This window comes from Rhineura floridana, chromosome 3 (assembly GCF_030035675.1).
Source record: "Rhineura floridana isolate rRhiFlo1 chromosome 3, rRhiFlo1.hap2, whole genome shotgun sequence".
NCBI classification, from domain to species: domain Eukaryota; kingdom Metazoa; phylum Chordata; class Lepidosauria; order Squamata; family Rhineuridae; genus Rhineura; species Rhineura floridana.
The window spans coordinates 1,072,569-1,092,523 of NC_084482.1; the positions used below are offsets into that span (position 1 = coordinate 1,072,569).

Sequence of the window (19,955 nt, forward strand, 5' to 3'; positions counted from 1 at the left end):
TCTACTTGGGAAAATTGCTTTGCAAAACTGTATGTCAGGCAAGATTGCATACAAACATATATTAATTTAGACGACATTTGCTTATGAATTTTCATGACTACTTAAAAGAATGTTACTGCAAACTGATGTGGAAATGTGGACAACTGAACTTAAGATTGGTAAAATGAGAAGATGAGAGAAACCAGAACTGACAGATTTGCCCATCTCTACCACCAGCTCCTTTTGGGCTCTGGTAGAGGATTATATGTCTACAGCAGTGTTCACTAAATGGAATGATGGGCACAGGAACAGAGGAGAAGAAGGTGATGGGGCGAGGGACATTCACAGGAAGAAGCAGGTGCTCAGGTACCTCCCCCCCCACCCCATGCTACTCCTGCTCCAATGCCTTTATGAGTGCTAGAAGCATCTCATCCATTCCCTTATTCTTCAGTGCAGGAACATAGTTGGCCGCCCCATATACTGAATCAGAGTCAGACCGCTAGTCCAGCTAGCTCAGTATTGTCTACACTGACTAGCAGTGATTCTTGGGGGCTTCAAGAAGGAGTCTTTTCCAGCTTTACTTTGAAATTAGACGATTGAACCCAGGACTTTTTGCAAGTAAAGCAGAAAAAGCTTCATGTGTAATTTTGGCATGTCCAGTTGCTGTCAAAGGCACAGGCCTAGGGAAAAGAAGATGGGTAAAAGAAGATTAGGCTCAGATGGGTAATTGAGAGGCTGAGGCTTATGGATGTTCAAAGCAAGATCAGCATGGAAGAATTGGATTTTTTAAATATATGAGATTACTAGCAGCCTGATACTTGGCATTGCTCAGGAATTCTAAGAAACAAAACAAAAAAAATCAGTGCTGTTTTGAAACCAGCAGTTAAATCAGTGCAATTCCGAAAGGTTCAGTCCACTGTCTTAAGTAGTGTAGTGCAAATTTAGAAGTGCAGGGTCCCTTCATGATAGTCACAGCCACAACCTTCTCCCTTTTTTTACTGCTGGGTTGAGAATGGGACCTTGTTAATGCCTTCTCCCACAACAACAGACGTCCCCAGGAGCCAATAAGCATGAAAGGGGAGAGTATTAGCTACTAAGAAGAGTCTTCTCAATGGCTATCTTACCTCCTTTCACTCTGATTGGCTCCAATCAGCAGGAAAGGACAAGGAAGCATGTTAGAAGACACTTCTTGGTGGCTAACACACCCTCCTTTCATGCTGATAGACTCATAGGATGCTAGAGACATAGGGAACCTGCTGGGACCCTGTTCCCAAAAAAGAAAGGGGTCTAAGACCCCCCCCAAGACCCTAAACTACACCCGTGACCATCTTGATTCAAAATGGCATCTGACCATATCAAAACATAGATAAAACCAATTCCTTGTTCTCAGGAACAATCATGTAAAATTTGGTTGTGATATCTTAAAAGCTGTCCAAATGCATAGAGAACAAACAACTTTCCAAAATATATAGTAGACTAGCAGCTTTGTTCCCAGCATTGCCCAGTAATTCTAAAAAACCAAAAAATCAGTGAAATTTTGAAATGTGTGGTTATAATCCATGCAGTTGTGAAAGGTCTGCCATCTTGATTCAAAATGGCATCCAGTTGTATCCAAACATAGATGAAAACCTGCTCCTTGATCTCAGGAACCATCAAGCAGAGTTTGGTTTTAATAACTTAAGAGGTCTTCAAATCAATAGAGAACTGACAGTCAAACAATTTTCCATAATGTCTAGTCAATAAGTACTGGACTCATTTCCCTGTTCTGGAGAGACAGCATGATCTAAGTCTGCAGACACACTATTGCTTCACAAGTAACCAGACAGTTTTCTCTGGCTATGTTTTGAAATGATTCTGCCCACAGCTGGACACATCTCCCTTCCCCACTGCTGATTAGGACCACCCACAGCAAAGTGTTGGGCCAATCACTGGCTGTAAACACACTAGTCACCAGAACAAAGCATTTCCACTAGCCACACTTGGAGGGGGAACAGGCTGATCTGCTGATTAGTTGCAAAATCTCTTTGAAGCTATTAAAAAAACCCAAAAACACTCAAGCTGCTCCCACCAGGTTTTATAGTAAAAGGGGCCAGGGTTTGACTACCGTCATGTGCCCCCATTTTCAGAGGAGAGAGATGGAGATGCACTAGAACTGGCACAACAGTGAGTGTGTTTCTACCCACTGTGTCTGCCTGAGCCTACAGCATTGGACACATCTGGAGTAGCAACGGGATTGATGGCCAATCAGTTTTGAAGTCTGTGCGAAGCTGACTTCAAGGAAAAATGCGCTGGAGCTGCAACTTCCAAGGTTTTGGAGTAAAAGGGATGGAGTTTTACTAGCATCATATGTCCCTCAGTTCAGTCTGCCAAAGACCCATACCGTTTTTTTTAAGACCACATTTCTCCAGGGCACCACCTTTTTTCTCTTTCTCTTTAATTCTGCCACCCCTTCCCCCCTCCCCCCCTTGCCACCTGTTTGAAATTGCTTAGGCAAGAGCGTAGGTTGTTCACCCCTGTGAATTGCTGAGAAGATCATCTTTAAAGTGAGCAAGCAATGCTAAAATGCCATAAGCCAGAGAGCTGTCTGAAGAAGACTTCTACATGTTAGGGTTCTGGACGCTGGAGAAACTATTGCTCCTTCTCCAAAAAGACTAGCAGAAGCGCACCAAATTATGCAGGTTAGAATCATTTCTGTAGAGTACAGAATTCAGCTTTCCTTGTTGAAGAATTTGAGTTACCTTGATTCAGAACTTTCCTGAGCACACAACAGACACTATAGTCTGTAAGGTAGGTCAGTATTATAACCCATAGCCATAGTGCTGATGATGTGGATCTGAGGCCTATTTTCCCTGTGATGGTGACAAGCACTGCCATGTGCTCCCACAATGGAATGTATTATGCACCTCCATTCATATTTATTACATTTATATACCGCCCCATAGCCGAAGCTCTCTGGGTGGTGTACAGCAATTAAAAACATTAAAAACAAATATACAAATTTTAAAACACAAAAAAAATTAAAAACACAATTTTTAAAAAAATTAAAAATTCATGCCTAACATTCCATGTATATAGAAAGCTAACATGTCAGGGAAAAGGCTAGATGAGAACCCCGCACCCTGACTTTGTACAGTCTTCTTTACACAAGCTGTGTGAAGACAAGTTTTTCTATGGGTGAACATTCCACTATGTGACCTCCCATTTGCAGTCTGAAGTAGTACATTCCTTCAGGCACAGATAAGTTCACTATTCCTGAACACAATCCTAGGCATGTTTGCTCAGAAGCAAGCCCATCCTAGTGAGAAGTTTAGGGTTGCAGCATCGGTAAGAATCAGACCCATTTGTATTTTTAGTTACTTCAGGACTACCATGGTCACAATCATGTTTTTGATACTCCCCAAGCTCTATGAAGGCAGGGGGGAGGTGCTGGATGGGAATTTTAAAGTCTGCCACGACATGGGATGTGAGATTCTCTCTGTTTCTGGACCCAGTACCCTATGAATCTCTGTGTGAGCCTTCTTTTCTTTTTCTTTTTTTGCCAACTCCCAGGAGCTGAACAGCACATGTTTGATGTGACCATTTGGCCAGAAAACCCTGGAGTAGAGCATGGAGGGTCTCTCTGGCTGAACTGCAGTACCAGCTGCCAGGAGGCAGATGCCAGGGGAGACTTGGCGACGTCGCTGATCAAGGAGAGGAGAGACAATGGGACTGGCTGGGCGGCCTTCCAGCTTGTGAACATCACGGAGTGGGCGCCTGTTGTGGAGTGCTCCTTCAGCTGTTACAGAAAGCTTAAGTCTGTGCATGCAAACATCATGGTGTATCGTAAGTGGCTGTGAAGCAAAGGTTTTTTAAATATATATATATTTTAAGTGTTTGTATATATCTCCTTTTCTCAAGGAGCTCACAGTGGCCTTGCAACCCCTCATCTAGGTAACTATCAAGTTCAAATTCAGAAATGTAGCTCAGAAATGCAGTCGCTCAGTGGTAGAATACAAGCTTTGTGCGCAGACAGTCCCAGGGTCAGTCCCTGACATCTCCAGGTAGGGCTGGGAGAGAATCCTGTCTGAAACACTGGAGGGCCACAGTGGCCAGTCTCTGTAGACAATACTAAGTGGCCTGCTTCAGTATAAGGCAGCTCCCTATCTTCCTATGAACCAGTGGTAGCTAGTGCCCAGCGAGACTGGTGGGGTGTATGCAGGGAGCCCAAACCAAAGGTGGAGCCAGAGCCAATAACAAGCACAGCCCATTCATTCTAGTTTTGTCCCCAACCTCCCCGCTGTTGAGTCCTACAAGGGGCACCATCGAGACTAAGGAAGAAGAAGCTGACAGGTAGTGCCACCACCCACTGACCTGGTTGTAAGAAAGAAGGCAGGCAGGTGAAGGGGGCTAAGTGAAGGCAGACTGAGGTTGGTGGGGCAGTGCCCCACTTGCCCTAATGAACCAGCCTCCACTGCTATGAATTACATGATGCGTAAGGTTCAGGTCAAGATGGTTGGCTGCTCTAAGGGGACAGGCACTGCAGTGGGTGCCTCACAGCTAAGGATCCCCTCCTTTCCCAAACCCTAGCATGAGTATCATTTGAAAGTGTATCCCCTATTGAGGTGTATCCCCTATTACAAAGAAAGAGAGAGGCTCAAATGTCCTTTTATTAATATGGGTGAAAATGTTTGCCTTTAACTCTTAACAACAGGTGTTGTAGACTAGCGGATGATCTCTTGACCACCACCCGTGGGGGAGGGGCATTTATGGGATGCATCATTTAAAAAAAGGACAAAAGGGGACAGAGATTTGCATTACACGTGCACTTGCTGATATATTTGTAAAGTTGCACATTTAAAAATAATTACTATAGTTTCAATTGACTTTCAGTACTATTATTTATTTATATTTATTTATTTATTAGATTTTTATACCACCCGACTAGCAATAGCTCTCTGGGCGGTGAACAACAGAAATACAATAAAATCACACAATATAATACAACAAAGCATATAATATAAAACAATCTAAAAACAGTTACAGCGGATTTAAAACTAAGTGACTTAAATTAAAATGCCTCAAAGAAGAGGAAGGTTTTAACTTGGCACCGAAAGGATAACAATGTCGGCACCAAGCGCACCTCCTCGGGGAGACTCTTCCACAATTCAGGGGCCACCACTGAGAAGGCCCTAGATCTTGTCACCACCCTCCAGGCTTCCCTATGAGTCGGAACCCGGAGGAGGGCCTTCGTAGTAGAACGTAGAGTACGGGCGGGTTCATATCGGGAGAGGCGATCCAACAGGTATCGTGGTCCCGCGCCGTATAAGGCTTTATAGGTTAATACCAACACTTTGAATCTGGCCCGGAAGCATATTGGCAACCAGTGCAGGCGAGCCAGAACAGGTGTTATGTGCTCGGACCGCTTGGTCCTTGTTAACAATCTGGCCACCGCATTTTGCACTAGCTGTAGCTTCCGAGCTGTCTTCAGAGGTAGCCCTATGTAGAGCGCGTTGCAGTAGTCCAAATGTGAAGTTACCAGAGCATGAACCACTGATGTAAGGTCCTCCTTACTCAGATAGGGACGTAGCTGGGCTACCAACCGAAGTTGGTAGAACGCATTCCGAGCCACCGAGGCTACTTGAGCCTCAAGTGAGAGGGAAGAGTCTAAGAAGACTCCCAGACTATGAACCTGCTCCTTTATTTATTTATTTATTTATTTATTTATTTTATTACATTTTTAAACCGCCATATAGCAACAAGCTCTCAGGGCGGTGTACAACAAAAAACAGATTAAAATACAAGTGAGCATAAATACAATACACTACAAAAGATATATAAAACAAGATTAAATCAAAATAAATTAAAATTAAAATTTAGAATTTAAATTTAAAATTTAAAATGTAGAATTTAAAATGCCTGGGCAAAGAGGTAGGTCTTTACCTGGCGCCGAAAAGATAACAAAGAAGGCGCCAGGCGTATTTCATCAGGGAGGGCGTTCCATAACTCGGGGGCCACCACTGAGAAGGCCCTAGCTCTAGTATTTACTCTCCGGGTTTCCCTATACGTTGGAACCCAGAGAAGGGCCTTTGACATCAGGCGGAGTGAACGGGTAGGTATATAGTGGGAGAGGCGTTCTGCCAGGTATTGCGGTCCAATGCCATTAAGGGCTTTATAGGTAAGAACCAACACTTTGAATCTGGCCCAGAAACATATTGGTAGCCAGTGCAGCCGGGCCAGGACAGGAGTTATATGATCATATTTTTTAGTCCCAGTAAGAACTCTGGCCGCAGCATTCTGCACCAGCTGAAGTTTCCAAACCATCTTCAAAGGTAAAGTGCATTACAGTAGTCCAATCTAGAGGTTACCAGAGCATGGATAACTTTAGGGGGAGTGTAACCCCATCCAGGACACTGAGAACACTGTCTCCACCAATGTGCCCACTCAGTCTGCTGTCCAGCTGCTGGCTGTTGATAGGCAGCTTCAAGTTTCCTGCTTTCCTCTCCCTTCTTAGGGTTCCTTACCTTTAAATGAGACTTGGACTAGACAGCCCATTAAATAAAGTACTCCATATAATATTTGAGGGCTATCATCTGACAGCCTTCAAATAGAGGACTGCCTTCTATAAAATGGGACACATGGCCACCATAGACCCTCCACCCAATGTCCCAGTTGTCTGAATGGGCCTCACCTGCAGGGTCAACAGGGGTGGAATCTAGTAGCATATAAGGATAGACGGAGACCCAGAGATCAGGGAGCAGACCTGGCTTTATTTGGTGGCTCAAGGATGGAGCCTGAGGAATACAGGAATGGGGCTAACAACAAACGTTATAATCAACTTAAGCAGAAAATAGCCCAGCCCCCTTTGGTTCTGTTCCCTCAGCCTGAGATTTTACTCCTGGAGACTTTGGTCACTTCCAGACAACTTATTCATTCAGCATTCATCCTGATTTGTTTCCACAAAGTTTGCAGGCAAGTTAGACAATTCTGGCTATTTACTGAGCATTCATTTTGATGCCTTTATGGGGAAGTTCATAGAATCATAGAATAGTAGAGTTGGAAGGGTCCTATAAGGCCATCAAGTCCAACCCCCTGCTCAATGCAGGAACCTAAATTAAAGTATACCCGACAGGTGGCTGTCCAGCTGCCTCTTGAATGCCTCCAGTGTTGGAGAGCCCACCACCTCCCTAGATAATTGGTTCCATTGTTGTACCGCTCTAACAGGAAGTTTTTCCTGCTGCTCAACTGAAATCTGGCTTCCTGAAACTGGAGCCCATTATTCCATTTCCTGCACTCTGGGATGATCAAGAAGAGATCCCGCCCTTCTCACAATTGTTATCCCCCACTTCCCAGTACATTTCCATGTCACTTTTCTTATTGCAAAAATTCCTATTCTGGGGGTGGAACTGGTTTGTTGCGTTATCAATGCCAAACCATCTTTAATTGTGCAACCTGAATTTGCTGATATGTGATTGAATTCCACCCCAAAATAATGAAAATAGCCTGGAATTGCTCTCTGAACCTTCAGTTCAAGCCCAGCAATCCTAACCAAAAGATGTTAAACCAATGGGTGGCTAACCTCTGTGACACAAGGAGTTGGGGATGTGGTGCACGCTGATCTGAAGGACTGGTAGCCCGGCTATGCCACACAGAGAAGCCTCTGCTTCAGCCTGCCTCTCTTGCGCCATGCTGCCTGCAAGTTTCCCAGCTCAGTCAGCTACAGGCAAAACCACAAAGAGAGCCAAGTGGTTGCATGTGTACTACTGCACTAGTGTGGCTCTGTATCATATAGCAGATTTGATTGCTGGCAGACCTTCCATACAATATATACAGGCCACCACTACTGTTTGTAGTCTCTTTCACTCTATGAGACGTGCATCAAAGTGAACCCGGACAGGAGGCTGGCTTTTTAGTTGTCTAAATGATTTGATTCTTCCCTTCCTGTGTGATTTCAACAGCAGCTGCCACCTTTCATGCGGAATCCCATGCCAATGTGCTTCCATTTACCATTGCAGAGATTCCAGAGCATGTAGTTTGGGATCCATTGCCAATGATGGAGGTGGGTAAGGAGTATAACCTGACATGCCGTGTTTCCAGTGTTGCCCCCATCCGGAACCTCACCCTGACCTTGTATAAAGGAAAGGAGGAGCTGCATGTGAAGACCTTTGAGGACTACAATGATCCTGAAGCCAGTGACATTGTGATGACTCACAGCATAACTGCTGACCAGGACGACCACAGGGAAGAAGTCACCTGTCACGCAGCCCTGGATCTGAGGCCTGAAAGGCCCCTCTTTGAAAAAGCATCCCTCATCAAGGTCCTAAAAGTCTTTGGTGAGTTACAAGCTTATTATCATTTTGTATATTCGTTCCTTCTTAAGAATGAAAAATTTAAAAATTTCACTGAACACAATTTTTAAAAATTCAATAAAAAGAAAGAAAATAGCTCAAAATTTGAAGAATGAACTGACAGAAACCATTTGTATGTGTGTGTGTGTGTGATTTTTACAAGAGAATGTGTCACATATTAAGCACACACATACTTCTATTTTAGCGGAATGAAAACCGGAGCGTAATGTTTATTTTAAATTGATGTGCCCAGGAGAACACAGAGATATACGAAGCTACCTGAGATTGTGAGTCTATCCTTCTCAGTACTGTTGTCTTCACATAGGCCTGGTGTGCACCATAATAGTAAACCAGAGCTAGACAAACTGTGGCTTCCCAGGAACAAGCCTGTGCTGGTGCATGGTGCTCAAATTAATTATACATGCGAACCAGCGCTTGGGGTTTCTTTCTCTCCCACAAAGCCATGTGAAGAAGCCAAGAATAAACCACTGGAGATCAAATCATAGATCAGAGAGGCAAGGTGAAGTCAGTCATAGGGCAGCAGAACTGAAAGAGACACGGCAGGTGCATGGAGAGAAGCAGACAGAGGAAGGAGGAAATGAGCTGCAGAAGTTTTCCTCCATGTCTGCTCCCACTCTGCCTTCTGCAGCCAGTTCTATTGCCAGGGCAACTGGCATGTTGCTACATAAATGGGCTGCCCTGCACGCCTTGTTCTCTGCCTTCAGCTGGCTCAGTGGTGGCAATCAGCTGGTTCCTGACACAGATCCACCCTTGTTGGTTATGCAGCTGGAAGCAGCCTTATGACTGAATCAGACCCTTGGTCCTTCTAGCTCAGCATACACTGACTGGCAGCAGCTCTCCAGGATTTCAGGCAGGGAGTCTCTCCCTGCCGTACCTGGAGATGCCAGGGATTGAACCTGGGACCTTCTGCATACAAAGCCGATGCTCTAACACTGAGCTATGGATTCTTTTTGTTGTCAGTTGTTAGCATCCTGAGATGAAACAGAAGGGAATCATGAGCCCTTAATTATCCAGAGCCCCTATCCCCCACTTTTATCTACTTTTTCATCCTTTCATGAACATCTTTGGTCATGTTAGCAAATCAGTGCTTAAAGACACTTCAGGACTGTTAATGCAGCAGAACTGATTATGTAAATAAGTAATTTTCTGATGGGGGAAGTGGATACAAGAAGCTGGACCATTTTAGAATGCCTGTTCTGCTCCTTGGATCTTATAGCTTTTTAGACACTTCCTCTGAGCAATGATAATTAGTTTCAGGATGCTGGATTTGACGGGCCATTAGTGAGCCAGCTTAGCAAGGACCTCATTCTTAGAATAAAAAATATGACTCTGGCCCTTGTTTTTTCTCCATCACTACCAATTCCCAGTTCTGTTCTCAGGAAAGGCTTTCTATTGCTGGTGGGTATGTAGGAAATATGTAATTATTATAATCCCACTAGTGGGAGTCTATTAATAACCGTATGACAAAGACGCTGCCTGTTTCCCTCAATCTTTTTTGTCTCTCTGCTTTAATGAAGCTGTGATGGATGGTTGACTCACAGCCTTTGTTCTACTGCCCAGAGATGAGGTGCCCCCAACCTCACCTGAGCGCTTGGAACATACTGCAAATGCATTTGGAGAGTTCAATGAAAAGGGAAAATGCAGGCAGCTTTCTTTGAGGGGTGAGCAGCACACACACACACACACACACAACATTTCCAAATATTATTTATTTGCTATATTATTATTATTTATTGAATTTATATCCTGCCCTTCCTCCCAGTAGGACCCCGGGGCAGCTATGTTTGTTTGCCACCTTTTCTAAAAAAAAAATCAAGGCAGCTTGTAGAAATAAATATGCCACGTAATTAAAACACATCAGATCCCTACAAAAATATCAGTTGAGAAGCACTGTCAAAACAGCAATAAGAGTAAACCATGAATGACTGCATCATGCTCTAAATCTCAAAGCATTCATACCCTGCTCCAGTTCTTAGACATAGGCACTTATGCGTGATGGATTGCACCAGAATGCCACGGGAGAGGGCACATTCATAAATATGCATTCCACTGAAAGCAGTATAGTGAATGGGAGACACTGGGTGTGTGTTCAATTTACGCCCTCAGTTCTCAATCCAAGGATGGAGATCTACAAAGGGAAGATGGTTTGGCACACAGATCTCCTTCTCTGGATCAGGACAAGAATGAATTACTCTCCTGCAGGATGCTGATATCCAGACTAGGGTTGCCAGATTCAGGACTGATCCTGTATCTTTAGGAGAAGAGACAGTCAGCCAAGTGCAGGTGTTCTTGCAACACTGTAATGGGAAACACCACAAGGTGGAATTCTCCCTTCCCCCTGCACAACTTTTAAAGATACAGAAGACCTCTTGGAGGCCACCTGTCAATCACCTAAAGGCACAATGCTGTTAGGTACAAGGTGCTCTGAAGCCCCAACGTTGGGACTTCAAAGTACTTTGCAAGATACTCGTAAAATGAAGTCCTCCCCCCCTTATATTTGCAGGGGATTCTGATGCAAATGGAATCCTGTTGAACTGAGGAGGATTTAACCCCCACTCATCAGCTGATGAGCAGGGGTTAAATCCTCCTCAGTTCAGCTTCATGCACTTATTCCTTGGTGGGAACCAAACTGAGGATTTTACTCCTTGCACATCAGCTGACAAGCAAGGAGTTAAATTCTGCTGCTTTGGCTGCACACCCGTTTCCTGCTTGGAACAGCCACCACAGGATTTAACGCCTCCTTCCCACCCATGAGATGATGTCATGAGGGGTGTCAGCTGATGAGCAAGGGGGAGTGGTGATGTATGGAAAATGCCCTCATGGGCCAGCTTGGACCTTCCTAGCAGCTAAAATTGGTCTGCAGGCCTGAGGTTCCCCTCACTGGTCTAGAGAGAACTCAGCTTGATTCTGTGCACCAATCCTGGATAGAAATATAGGAGAATTGCTAGTGGTGGCAATAGAGAACGGAAAGCCAGGGATTTGCTGAATGGGTAGAGGGCACTGAAGAGGGGGGTATGGGGTAGATTTCCATCCTCTGGATTGAAGGGAGGGTGCTCACAATGAGCCTGAACCTTTGGGGTCTTGCTGGGCAGAAACAATTTGAGAACCTCTGTGCTTGGGTGCAGCTCCTGCTTGTCATTATGCTTTCTCCCTTTCAGATTTTCCAGTGGATCCCCAGCTTCATACCTTGCACTACATAGAAGCCAATGCCAACACAACTGTGCAGTGTGATATAGTCGGGGCCTTTCCAGCTGAGGAGGCCCAGTTTGACTTGACCTTTGCAGAGGAGAGACTGAACTTCAGCGTTAATGTTTTGGGTGACACAGCAAGAGCCCAGGCTCAGGTGTCCTCCTTATCAGCAGGAAGCCATAAGATGAGCTGCACAGTATCCATGGGGCCAGTGATCAGATCTTCAGAGGAGACAGTGCATGTTTACAGTGAGTGGTGGCACAGAGTGCCAGAGAATGATGATTTATATCAAAAATGACTGTTTGAAATATCTATGAGAGGGGACAACAACTAAAATTGTAATTACTGATGGGTTCCACTGGGTAAGAAAAGATGGGGAGAGGAAGGCCAGTTCACGCTTGATGTCTGTAAGCATACAGTGTGAACAACAAGAGCAGACAGCGGGGCAGGGCCATAGCTCAGTGGCAGAGCCTCTGCTCTGTACGCAGCAGGGTCCTGGTTCAGTCCCCAGCATCTCCAAGTAAGGCTGAGAAAGACCCTCAACTGAAACCCTGTAGAGCCGCTGCCAGCAAATAAAGACAATACTGAATTATCTGGGCCCATGGTCTGACTTGGTATAAATCCTATAACCTTGTGTTTACAGCCATGTGCCTCATACACCATGCAGGGGAAGACAGGGAGAGGCAAAAGGCAGAGGGGAAGGAAAGCAACGGTTGTCTGTAGCACATCTACACATGTCCTAGTTGCTCAGAATAGCCAGCACACCTGACACACACAGAAGCTTTTATAGGACTCAGGGAGTATCACCTGACACATTCCCTCTCCCTTCCTGGTGCCAAGAGACTTCCTTACCTGGTGATGCTGGTTCCTGCCATTCCTTCCTCCACAGCTGGATGGCAGCACACAGTCTGAATGAACCTCTCACATCCCCACTTATCCCTCAGATCACTAGTTTAAGACCCAGCCTGGATTTGAGTGCTGCTGACATGCAAATATTATCATTAAGAAGCCAACATGACAGTGGGATTTATTTCCTGTTGAGTGCACCTGCAATGGCAACTACATAATATGTGAGATTTGGGGAAAGAGGGGATTGGCCATTTGCTTTCTCCTTTCCTTCAGTGTGATGATCTTCGGCAACGGGTCTGGGAAAGACAGCCTGCCTGGCTCTAGATGGGCCAATGATCCATCTCAGTAGAAGCCATTTGGCTGGCATCAAAAAACCTGTGTGGAACTACTCCCACACATCCAAGGTGGTGGGTGGTTGTGTTTGTGATTCTCAAGCAGCAGTTTGTGGTAACAAGCCACTTTAAAACCAAAAGGAATCACAAATGTAGTTTGTGATATGGCACAATGAAAATCTGCTGCTCAAGGATGGCAAAACCGCTCAAAATCTCCTAGGTAGCAGTATGGATGCCAGACAGGCCTACTCTTCATCCTTTCTCATGACCCCTATTTCCATATGTTCTTTAACGACTGGTATCTCATCTAGAATAGGCAACAAAAAATACTTTCTGGTTCTAGACCCTTGAGGTCTCAATAAACCAGGCATTATGATAAATGTGGGGCTGCCCCTTCCTCTAAAGGAGCACCACCTGAATCATTTAACATATTTTGTTTTTAAGATGTTTTAGAGTCCATTTAGTGTTTTGTTTGTAGCCCTGGGCGCCTTCTGGGAGGAAGGGCAGGATATCAATTTAATAAATAAATAAAATAAAATAAAAATGTCAAGTTTCCTCTGCCACCATCATAGCATTTAGTACAGAGGTTGGGAACTCAGTCCCAGGGAATGAACATAGTACTCTTGGCCTCTCTATATGGCCGTCAGAGCTCTCCCCAGGCCATGCCCCTTCCCCAGGGCACATTCTTCACTGGCTCTGCATGGGATCCTCCTCAAGTTCTTTTTCCGTGCTGGAATGTGTCCTTGAACTGTGATGATGTCTCTTGCTTGCCTGCCTGGGGAATGGGGAGATGTGGGTAGAAACCTTTCACTTCTGTATGGCTGGAATTAAACCGACTGTACAAAGGTAAGAGTCCCATCCGCTGATCAGCACACCTTGCCTCTGGCCCCGCCCACCACTGGCATGTGGGCCATGGAAAGTTGCGCATGAGGGAATGTGGCCCACAGGCTGAAAAAGCATCCCTGCTCCTCATTTAGCAGAATAGACTTTGTGCTATGATGTCTCAACATTCCGTTTGTCAGCCAATGATGTGAAACAGAGCTGGGAAATGTGGAATGTCATGACATTCTAAAATGAGGTAGGTTCTGCTAAATGTGACACAGGAGAAGGTGAACGTTAGGCATGTGGCAGCTGTTTTTTGTGGAAGTTACACATTTAACTACCGCATCTAGTTTCCCCCAACATCTTCATTTGAGAATGGCTCTTTGACCACAGTCTTCTGAGATCAGGACTGGCATTGGATGTAGTTTCCAGCTGGCACTAGATACCATTTCTGAGTGGTTCTGCAAATAACATTCTTCTTCAAACTAATTGCAGGTTTCCCTGAGCCTTCCTTGGAGATCCATCCATCTCAGACTCTTGTAAATAATTCCGTGACCATTATATGCAATTCTATGGCTGCTCATCCACCCAGCGTTTCTCTTCAAATAAAAAATGCTTCTGGAAGGACCTTGGCGTCTGGTGACCAGCTCACTCTGCAATCTACCCTGATCGCTGAGGAGGAAGACAACGGGAGAGAATTTGTATGTGAAGCAGAACTAGCAGTTGGTGGAGATGCCATCATTAAGCAATCATCTGCCCGTCTGACTGTCTTCTGTGAGTATAGAACTCCATTTCCAATAACACCATTTGGTTTGCTATTTTTATAGTAAAAATGTGTATTATATAAGGTGCAGCAGCACATCAATACACCTACATCCTTCAAATGGCAAGATATTATTTTTAAACACAATGAGCAAAGTACCATTCTGGGATGCATTCCCAGGATGCATTTTATTTTTAAAAATTAAACAACATTAAAAGGCTGTGAATACAGTGTGACATATCAGAATGGTATACTATAGCACCCTAAATTCTCTCTTCAAGAGTGGTTGAACAGTGCAACCTCTATTTATCATGCAAACTGGACAACTTTGTATAGTTTATTATAATTTATTCTACTTCTGTTAGAGACAATCTACCCATTCAGATTTATCCCTCCTAGGAATTTGCCACTTCAAAATGTGATGGCAGTGGCGGCGGTAGGGTTGCCTGATCTCCTGAGGCTCCGGCAGAGCTTGGGTGCTAAAGGATGATTCCTGGAAAATCAGAGGGTGGAGTCTGATGGTATAGAGGGGGAGCCTACTGGCACTTGGTAAATACAGAGAATGACTTCTGGCTCTGCCTGGGCCCTGGTGCATTACGGGGTGGGGAAGCAGACTGAACAGAAGAAGATCTCAGGTAGAAAATATCCTGTCCCCTTTAGTTCAGTCCCCTCCCCCTTATGTTGAACTCTTTTCCCAGGAGATCCTGACTACTCAGAGCAGACCCATTAAAATTAATGTACCTAAGTTAGCCATGTTCATAAATTTCAGTGGGTCTACTCTGAGTGTGACTAACAGAGAATACAACCCAGTAAGGCTAACTCCTGAAACTTCAGGTCAAACCCGAAAACCTAGCAAATGTAAGGATCAAAGGTCACGTATGTGAATGCTTCCCCCACATCTATGGACAACTAGAATGCCAGGGGGGAAAGGGTCTGTGAGATTGGAGAGTTATGGGTGGGAATCCACCTAGTGGACCAGGAGAATAACATGGCTGTGCCTGATATCTCAGGGGTGAAAGCTGTTGAATATGGTGGAGGTAAGGGCTCACATGGCTCTCTACCTTTATGACTCCATGGAGAACCAGGCCCTCCCTCCAAACCAGGTCCTCCCCCCCAAACCAGGTCCAGCCTGAGGCATTTTGCCACAACCAACACCTGCACTATGTCACCTGTGAGAGGTGCATCTCCCAGCATCTTCCATGATCTTACAGTAATCTGATCTTGTGATGGCTCTTTCCGATTGCTTTCTGCTTCGCTGGTGCCCCTTGAGTGGCTTGTGCAGCCAGGTGCCAAGGACAGATTGTGTTGTCATCTCTGCTTCCAGCAGTGGTATGCTTCCTCTTGTCCCCTTGCCCCACCTGCGAGCCCCTTTGGCACCAGGATGCCTGCCTGGCTGCTCTGCCAGCGGGTGCCAGGACAATTCGACACCTGCAGATTGATGTGGAAACAGAAATCTAACAAGGCCAGTCATGCTCTCACCGCTACTGCCACTTCACAGATAACAGCCAGAGGGAGAAAAGGAGACAGATTTAGCTCATTTGCAGTTTAGTGTCTGTCAGGAAGAGCCAAGAAAATGTGATGATGTGCAGGATTCCTGGGATTAGTGCTGGTGATTCGAGAGGACCGAGAGGAGCCAGCATCAGCTTCTGTCACAGGCTCAGAGAAAGGGAATAATCCTGGAGGAATTGGTTGTCCATCTTGGAATCTGATGGGGGTGACCATGGAGTTAAGGCTTGTGACGTTGTTGTTGTTGTTGTTGTTATTATTATTATTATTATTATTAAAAAGGAAGCTGTTATAACCAAGGATCAAACTCAGTGAAGCAAGTCAACCACACATAAATACATTTATGTTTTCTGTGACTTACAGAGAAGTATCAGCGAACACAAGGGTTGGGCACTATGGTCACTGTTTGGGACTGCCACACACACTGATCCTGCAATCAGACCAAATGATAGATCAGGGTGGGGAACCTTTGACCATCCAGAAACTGTTATTTATGATGTACACTATTACATTTATATCCCACCCTTCATCCCAGAAGGAGCCCAGGGGGCCAAACAACAAGCAATATAACACTAAACAAATTCTTGTAAAACACCTTGAAAACAAAGCATCTTTGGGGGGGAAATTTAAAACAAAACATTTTTAAAACACCCTAATTTAAAAAAAATATTTTTAAAACTTCTTAACAATAATTCCAATACAGATGCAGACTGGGATATGGTCTGGACTTAACATGCTTGTTGATGGGACTCCAACTATGTGCATATAACACCTGTCCTGGCCCGCCTGCACTGACTGCCTATTTGTTTCTGAGCCAGATTCAAGGTGCTGGTTTTGACCTATAAAGCCTTACACGGTGTGGGACCACAATACCTTGTGGAACGCCTCTCCCGCTATGAACCTACCCGTTCACTTCGTTCAGTATCCAAGGCCCTCCTCCGGGTACCAACTCATCAGGATGCCCGGAGGATTGTTATTAGATCTAGGGCCTTTTCTGTGGTGGCCCCCGAACTGTGGAACAGCCTACCTGTGGAGACACGCCTGGCGCCTACGGTACTTTCTTTTAGGCGCCAGGTTAAGACCTGGCTATACTCCCAGGCATTTTAGTGTTCAATGTGTTTCATTTAATTTTTTTTTTCGTTTAACTTGTTGCTGATTTTATTGTAATTTTATTGTAATATTGTATTTTAATCTTGTTTTGTTCACCGCCCAGAGAGCTATTCACTATGGGCGGTTTAAAAATGAAATAAATAAATAATAAATAAATAAACTCCCATCAGACTCAGCCAGTGTGGCCAATGGTCAGGGATGATGGGAGTTGTAGTCCCAACAACATCTGGGGGGGCACAGACTTTCCACCCCATGATACAGGATAGGTCAGTAGTCAGGTATTAGCAATAATAACTAAATGGAACCTACATGTTCAGTGGTAGTATAACTGAACAAGTACCAGATGCTAGGGGGCACATGGCAAAGGGCAGCCATCTCCTTCACAACCTGTTTGTGAGTTTTCAGAGGCATCTGGGCAGCTAAAATAGGAGATGGAATGTTGGATACCTGTTGGATCTCTGATGACACATATGCTAAAAACAATTCAGGCTTGTGCATGTGGTGAATGGCTTGGAGGCAGCAGCTCCTTATTCACTTGATTTGGTCTCTGGTCTCTTTACAGGATCAAAAAACTGACCCTGACGCTGGAGACCGGCTAATTAGGGGCTGTGGCCTGTTTCCTACTGGCTCATCTTCGGTCATATAACTGTGGGAGGCAGGAGTGTGCTGCAAGGCCTCATCCCATGTCAGGATTCTTTTGATTTGGGGGTCGATGATTTCATCCTCTGAAGTAGAGGGGTGCAATTATGGATGGAGGGGCAAAACATTGTGAATCAGTTGCAGGGTGTGCATTATTTTGGCAGCTGCTTGTTTCTTTTCTTTTTATTTTATTTTAAAGAAAAGCCCTTTACAGTGGCGGTAGCTGTTTTTTAAAAAAGAGGTAAAAAGCCACCCCATGTGCTCTTAAGCATGAATTCCCACTGTAACCCTGCCTTTACCAACCTGGTGCCCTCCAGAGTTTTGGTCTACAACTCCAATCAGCCCCAGTCAGCATGGCCCATGCTGATGGGACTGATGGAAGGCGCTGGGTTGGTGAAGGCTGCTTGTAACCTCACAACTCAAGAGTATCCTGAAAGAATGAGCAAGAAACTAAACCAAAATATCTGGGGCTGCCCTGAGTTTACCACCAGGCAGTAACTCTGGTTGCACAATCCCAGGGCAGAAAAGATCCACAGATCATCTATGCATTTACTTTTCAATTTATTTACTGGAAACATTCTTCTTCCCTCCCCCACTTTTTCACTAAAAAGTGCTCCAAGTGGCTTATAAGAGAAGAACCCAATCCAAACAATACAGTTCTGCAACCAGAGTCAGCCCAAGACATGATTATATCTGAAGCAGAAAAACACAGCAGGCGTGGCCAGCTCAGCCACAAGGCAGAGTGTGGCAACTACATTGAGCAGCCTATTCTCTCAAGGATAATAAAAAACAGTGTGTCACCCTTTGAATAATGACAACCAGAGCTTGCCACATGAAGCAATCTCCTCATCTACCTCATGGTAGGACCAGATTTTCCTAACAGAATCTTGTATACCTAATGAAGCTTAAGCAATGATCTGCCCAATGCCACCCATACATTCCAGACCAACATTCTCCAAAATTAAACCTCCCCCTCCTTTATTTCTTACCCAAAGAGAGAAGAGCCTCAACCAATGTGTGTGTTCCCTCTGCACATTGCAGATGTGCCGGAAATGGATGAGTCTGCTTGTCCCAGCAACCGTACGTGGGTAGAGGGCACACAGCAAACCCTCCACTGCATGGCTAAAGGGAACCCCAAGCCACTGGTGGCTTGCTCCAAAGATGGCATCGCTCGTGACATGGAAAAGGAGGAGCAGGTTAACCGGAGCCATGCCGGCATCTATAACTGCACTGCCACTAATGAGTTTGGCTCCATCACTAGAACAGTCTCCATCCATGTGGAATGTAAGTAATCTTTCTGTGTTATTTTATCTGAGGCAACAAAGGATGTGGCCCCAGCTAGTCAACCTGATCAGTTACCCTGAGACATCAGCCCTGAACTTAACGTGGCATATGTCAGATGGAACAGACCTCAAGCAGAAGCTCACGGTGGGGCAGCACCTTGGAGCTCTCCAACTCAGCAGCTTGCTCAAATAGAAGCTAGAGGGTGAAAGAGGCCTTATGACTCCTTAGTCCAAACTACCCTTCCTTGGCTCCCTTCCTCCCCCACCTGCCTGAGAAGTGCAGTGTCTAAAGGGACAGCCCCCTCACTTCGATGCGAGTGCTTCTGTGCCTGTCAGTGACTTCTTGTCTAGCTTGTTCCCTTTGCCATTGGGCAGGTGTGGAGTGGGAGGTGTCTGGCTCCTCGGAGGAATCAGGCTGAGGGGGCTATTCATTATAGGGACAGGGGTCCTTTTTCAGCCCTTCTAGGCAATCTTCCAGGGGCCACAAGTCAGTGGCGGGCAGGGCTGAAAGCAAAAGTGCAATGAATGTGAATGTGACCTCTGTACAGTAGGCTGCTTTCTACAAATATCCTCCATCCAGGCAAGCAAGAAGCATTATCAGAATTCAAGGACGCGCTTTAGCCAGGCAAAAACACACCACCAGAGTGGCCTGGGAAGGAGAGGCATGGCTGTGGAAGAGGGCGTGGTCTGGGGAGAGTCCTGAGGGCCAGACAGAGAGGTTTAGAGGGCTGCATTTGGCCCCCAAGCCTGAGGATCCCCATCCCTGGTCTCTTAGAGTCCTGCTTTGAGTTCTGGATGTTCATAGCAGTCAGCCTCAGGTTCTTTAGGGGTTGGGATGGCAGCCAGAGGATTGATCAGCTCTGTCTAGGAACCTAGGCTGCTGCTTACGTCCGGGACCATGATGATTCATCCTTAATGTTATTTTATATATGCAGTTGTTTAACTATTTTTATAAATGTAACTTTTATACAGAACTATTTTATATTTGTTTTTATTATATTGTAAATTGCTTTGGGATGCCTTATGGGAAATGATTCATAAATGAAATAAATTGATGATGATGATCAAAAAATAAAGGCCATGGAGTAGCTTGTGTTGTTTCGTGGGATACATTACCTTTACCCAACTTTCAGTAAGT

General features: G+C 45.1%; 1 protein-coding gene across 1 annotated transcript in view; it reads left to right on the top strand.

Moving 5' to 3' along the window:
- Positions 1-275: 275 nt before the first annotated feature.
- The window catches only part of ICAM5 (intercellular adhesion molecule 5), a 32,338-nt gene continuing 12,658 nt past the window's right edge, over positions 276-19,955 (top strand). The window contains exons 1-6 of the mRNA XM_061621635.1: positions 276-345; positions 3,529-3,801; positions 7,971-8,288; positions 11,483-11,761; positions 14,012-14,290; positions 18,576-18,818. Of these exons, the coding sequence (XP_061477619.1) occupies positions 276-345; positions 3,529-3,801; positions 7,971-8,288; positions 11,483-11,761; positions 14,012-14,290; positions 18,576-18,818 (1,462 nt within the window). The remainder of the gene's footprint in view (positions 346-3,528; positions 3,802-7,970; positions 8,289-11,482; positions 11,762-14,011; positions 14,291-18,575; positions 18,819-19,955) is intronic.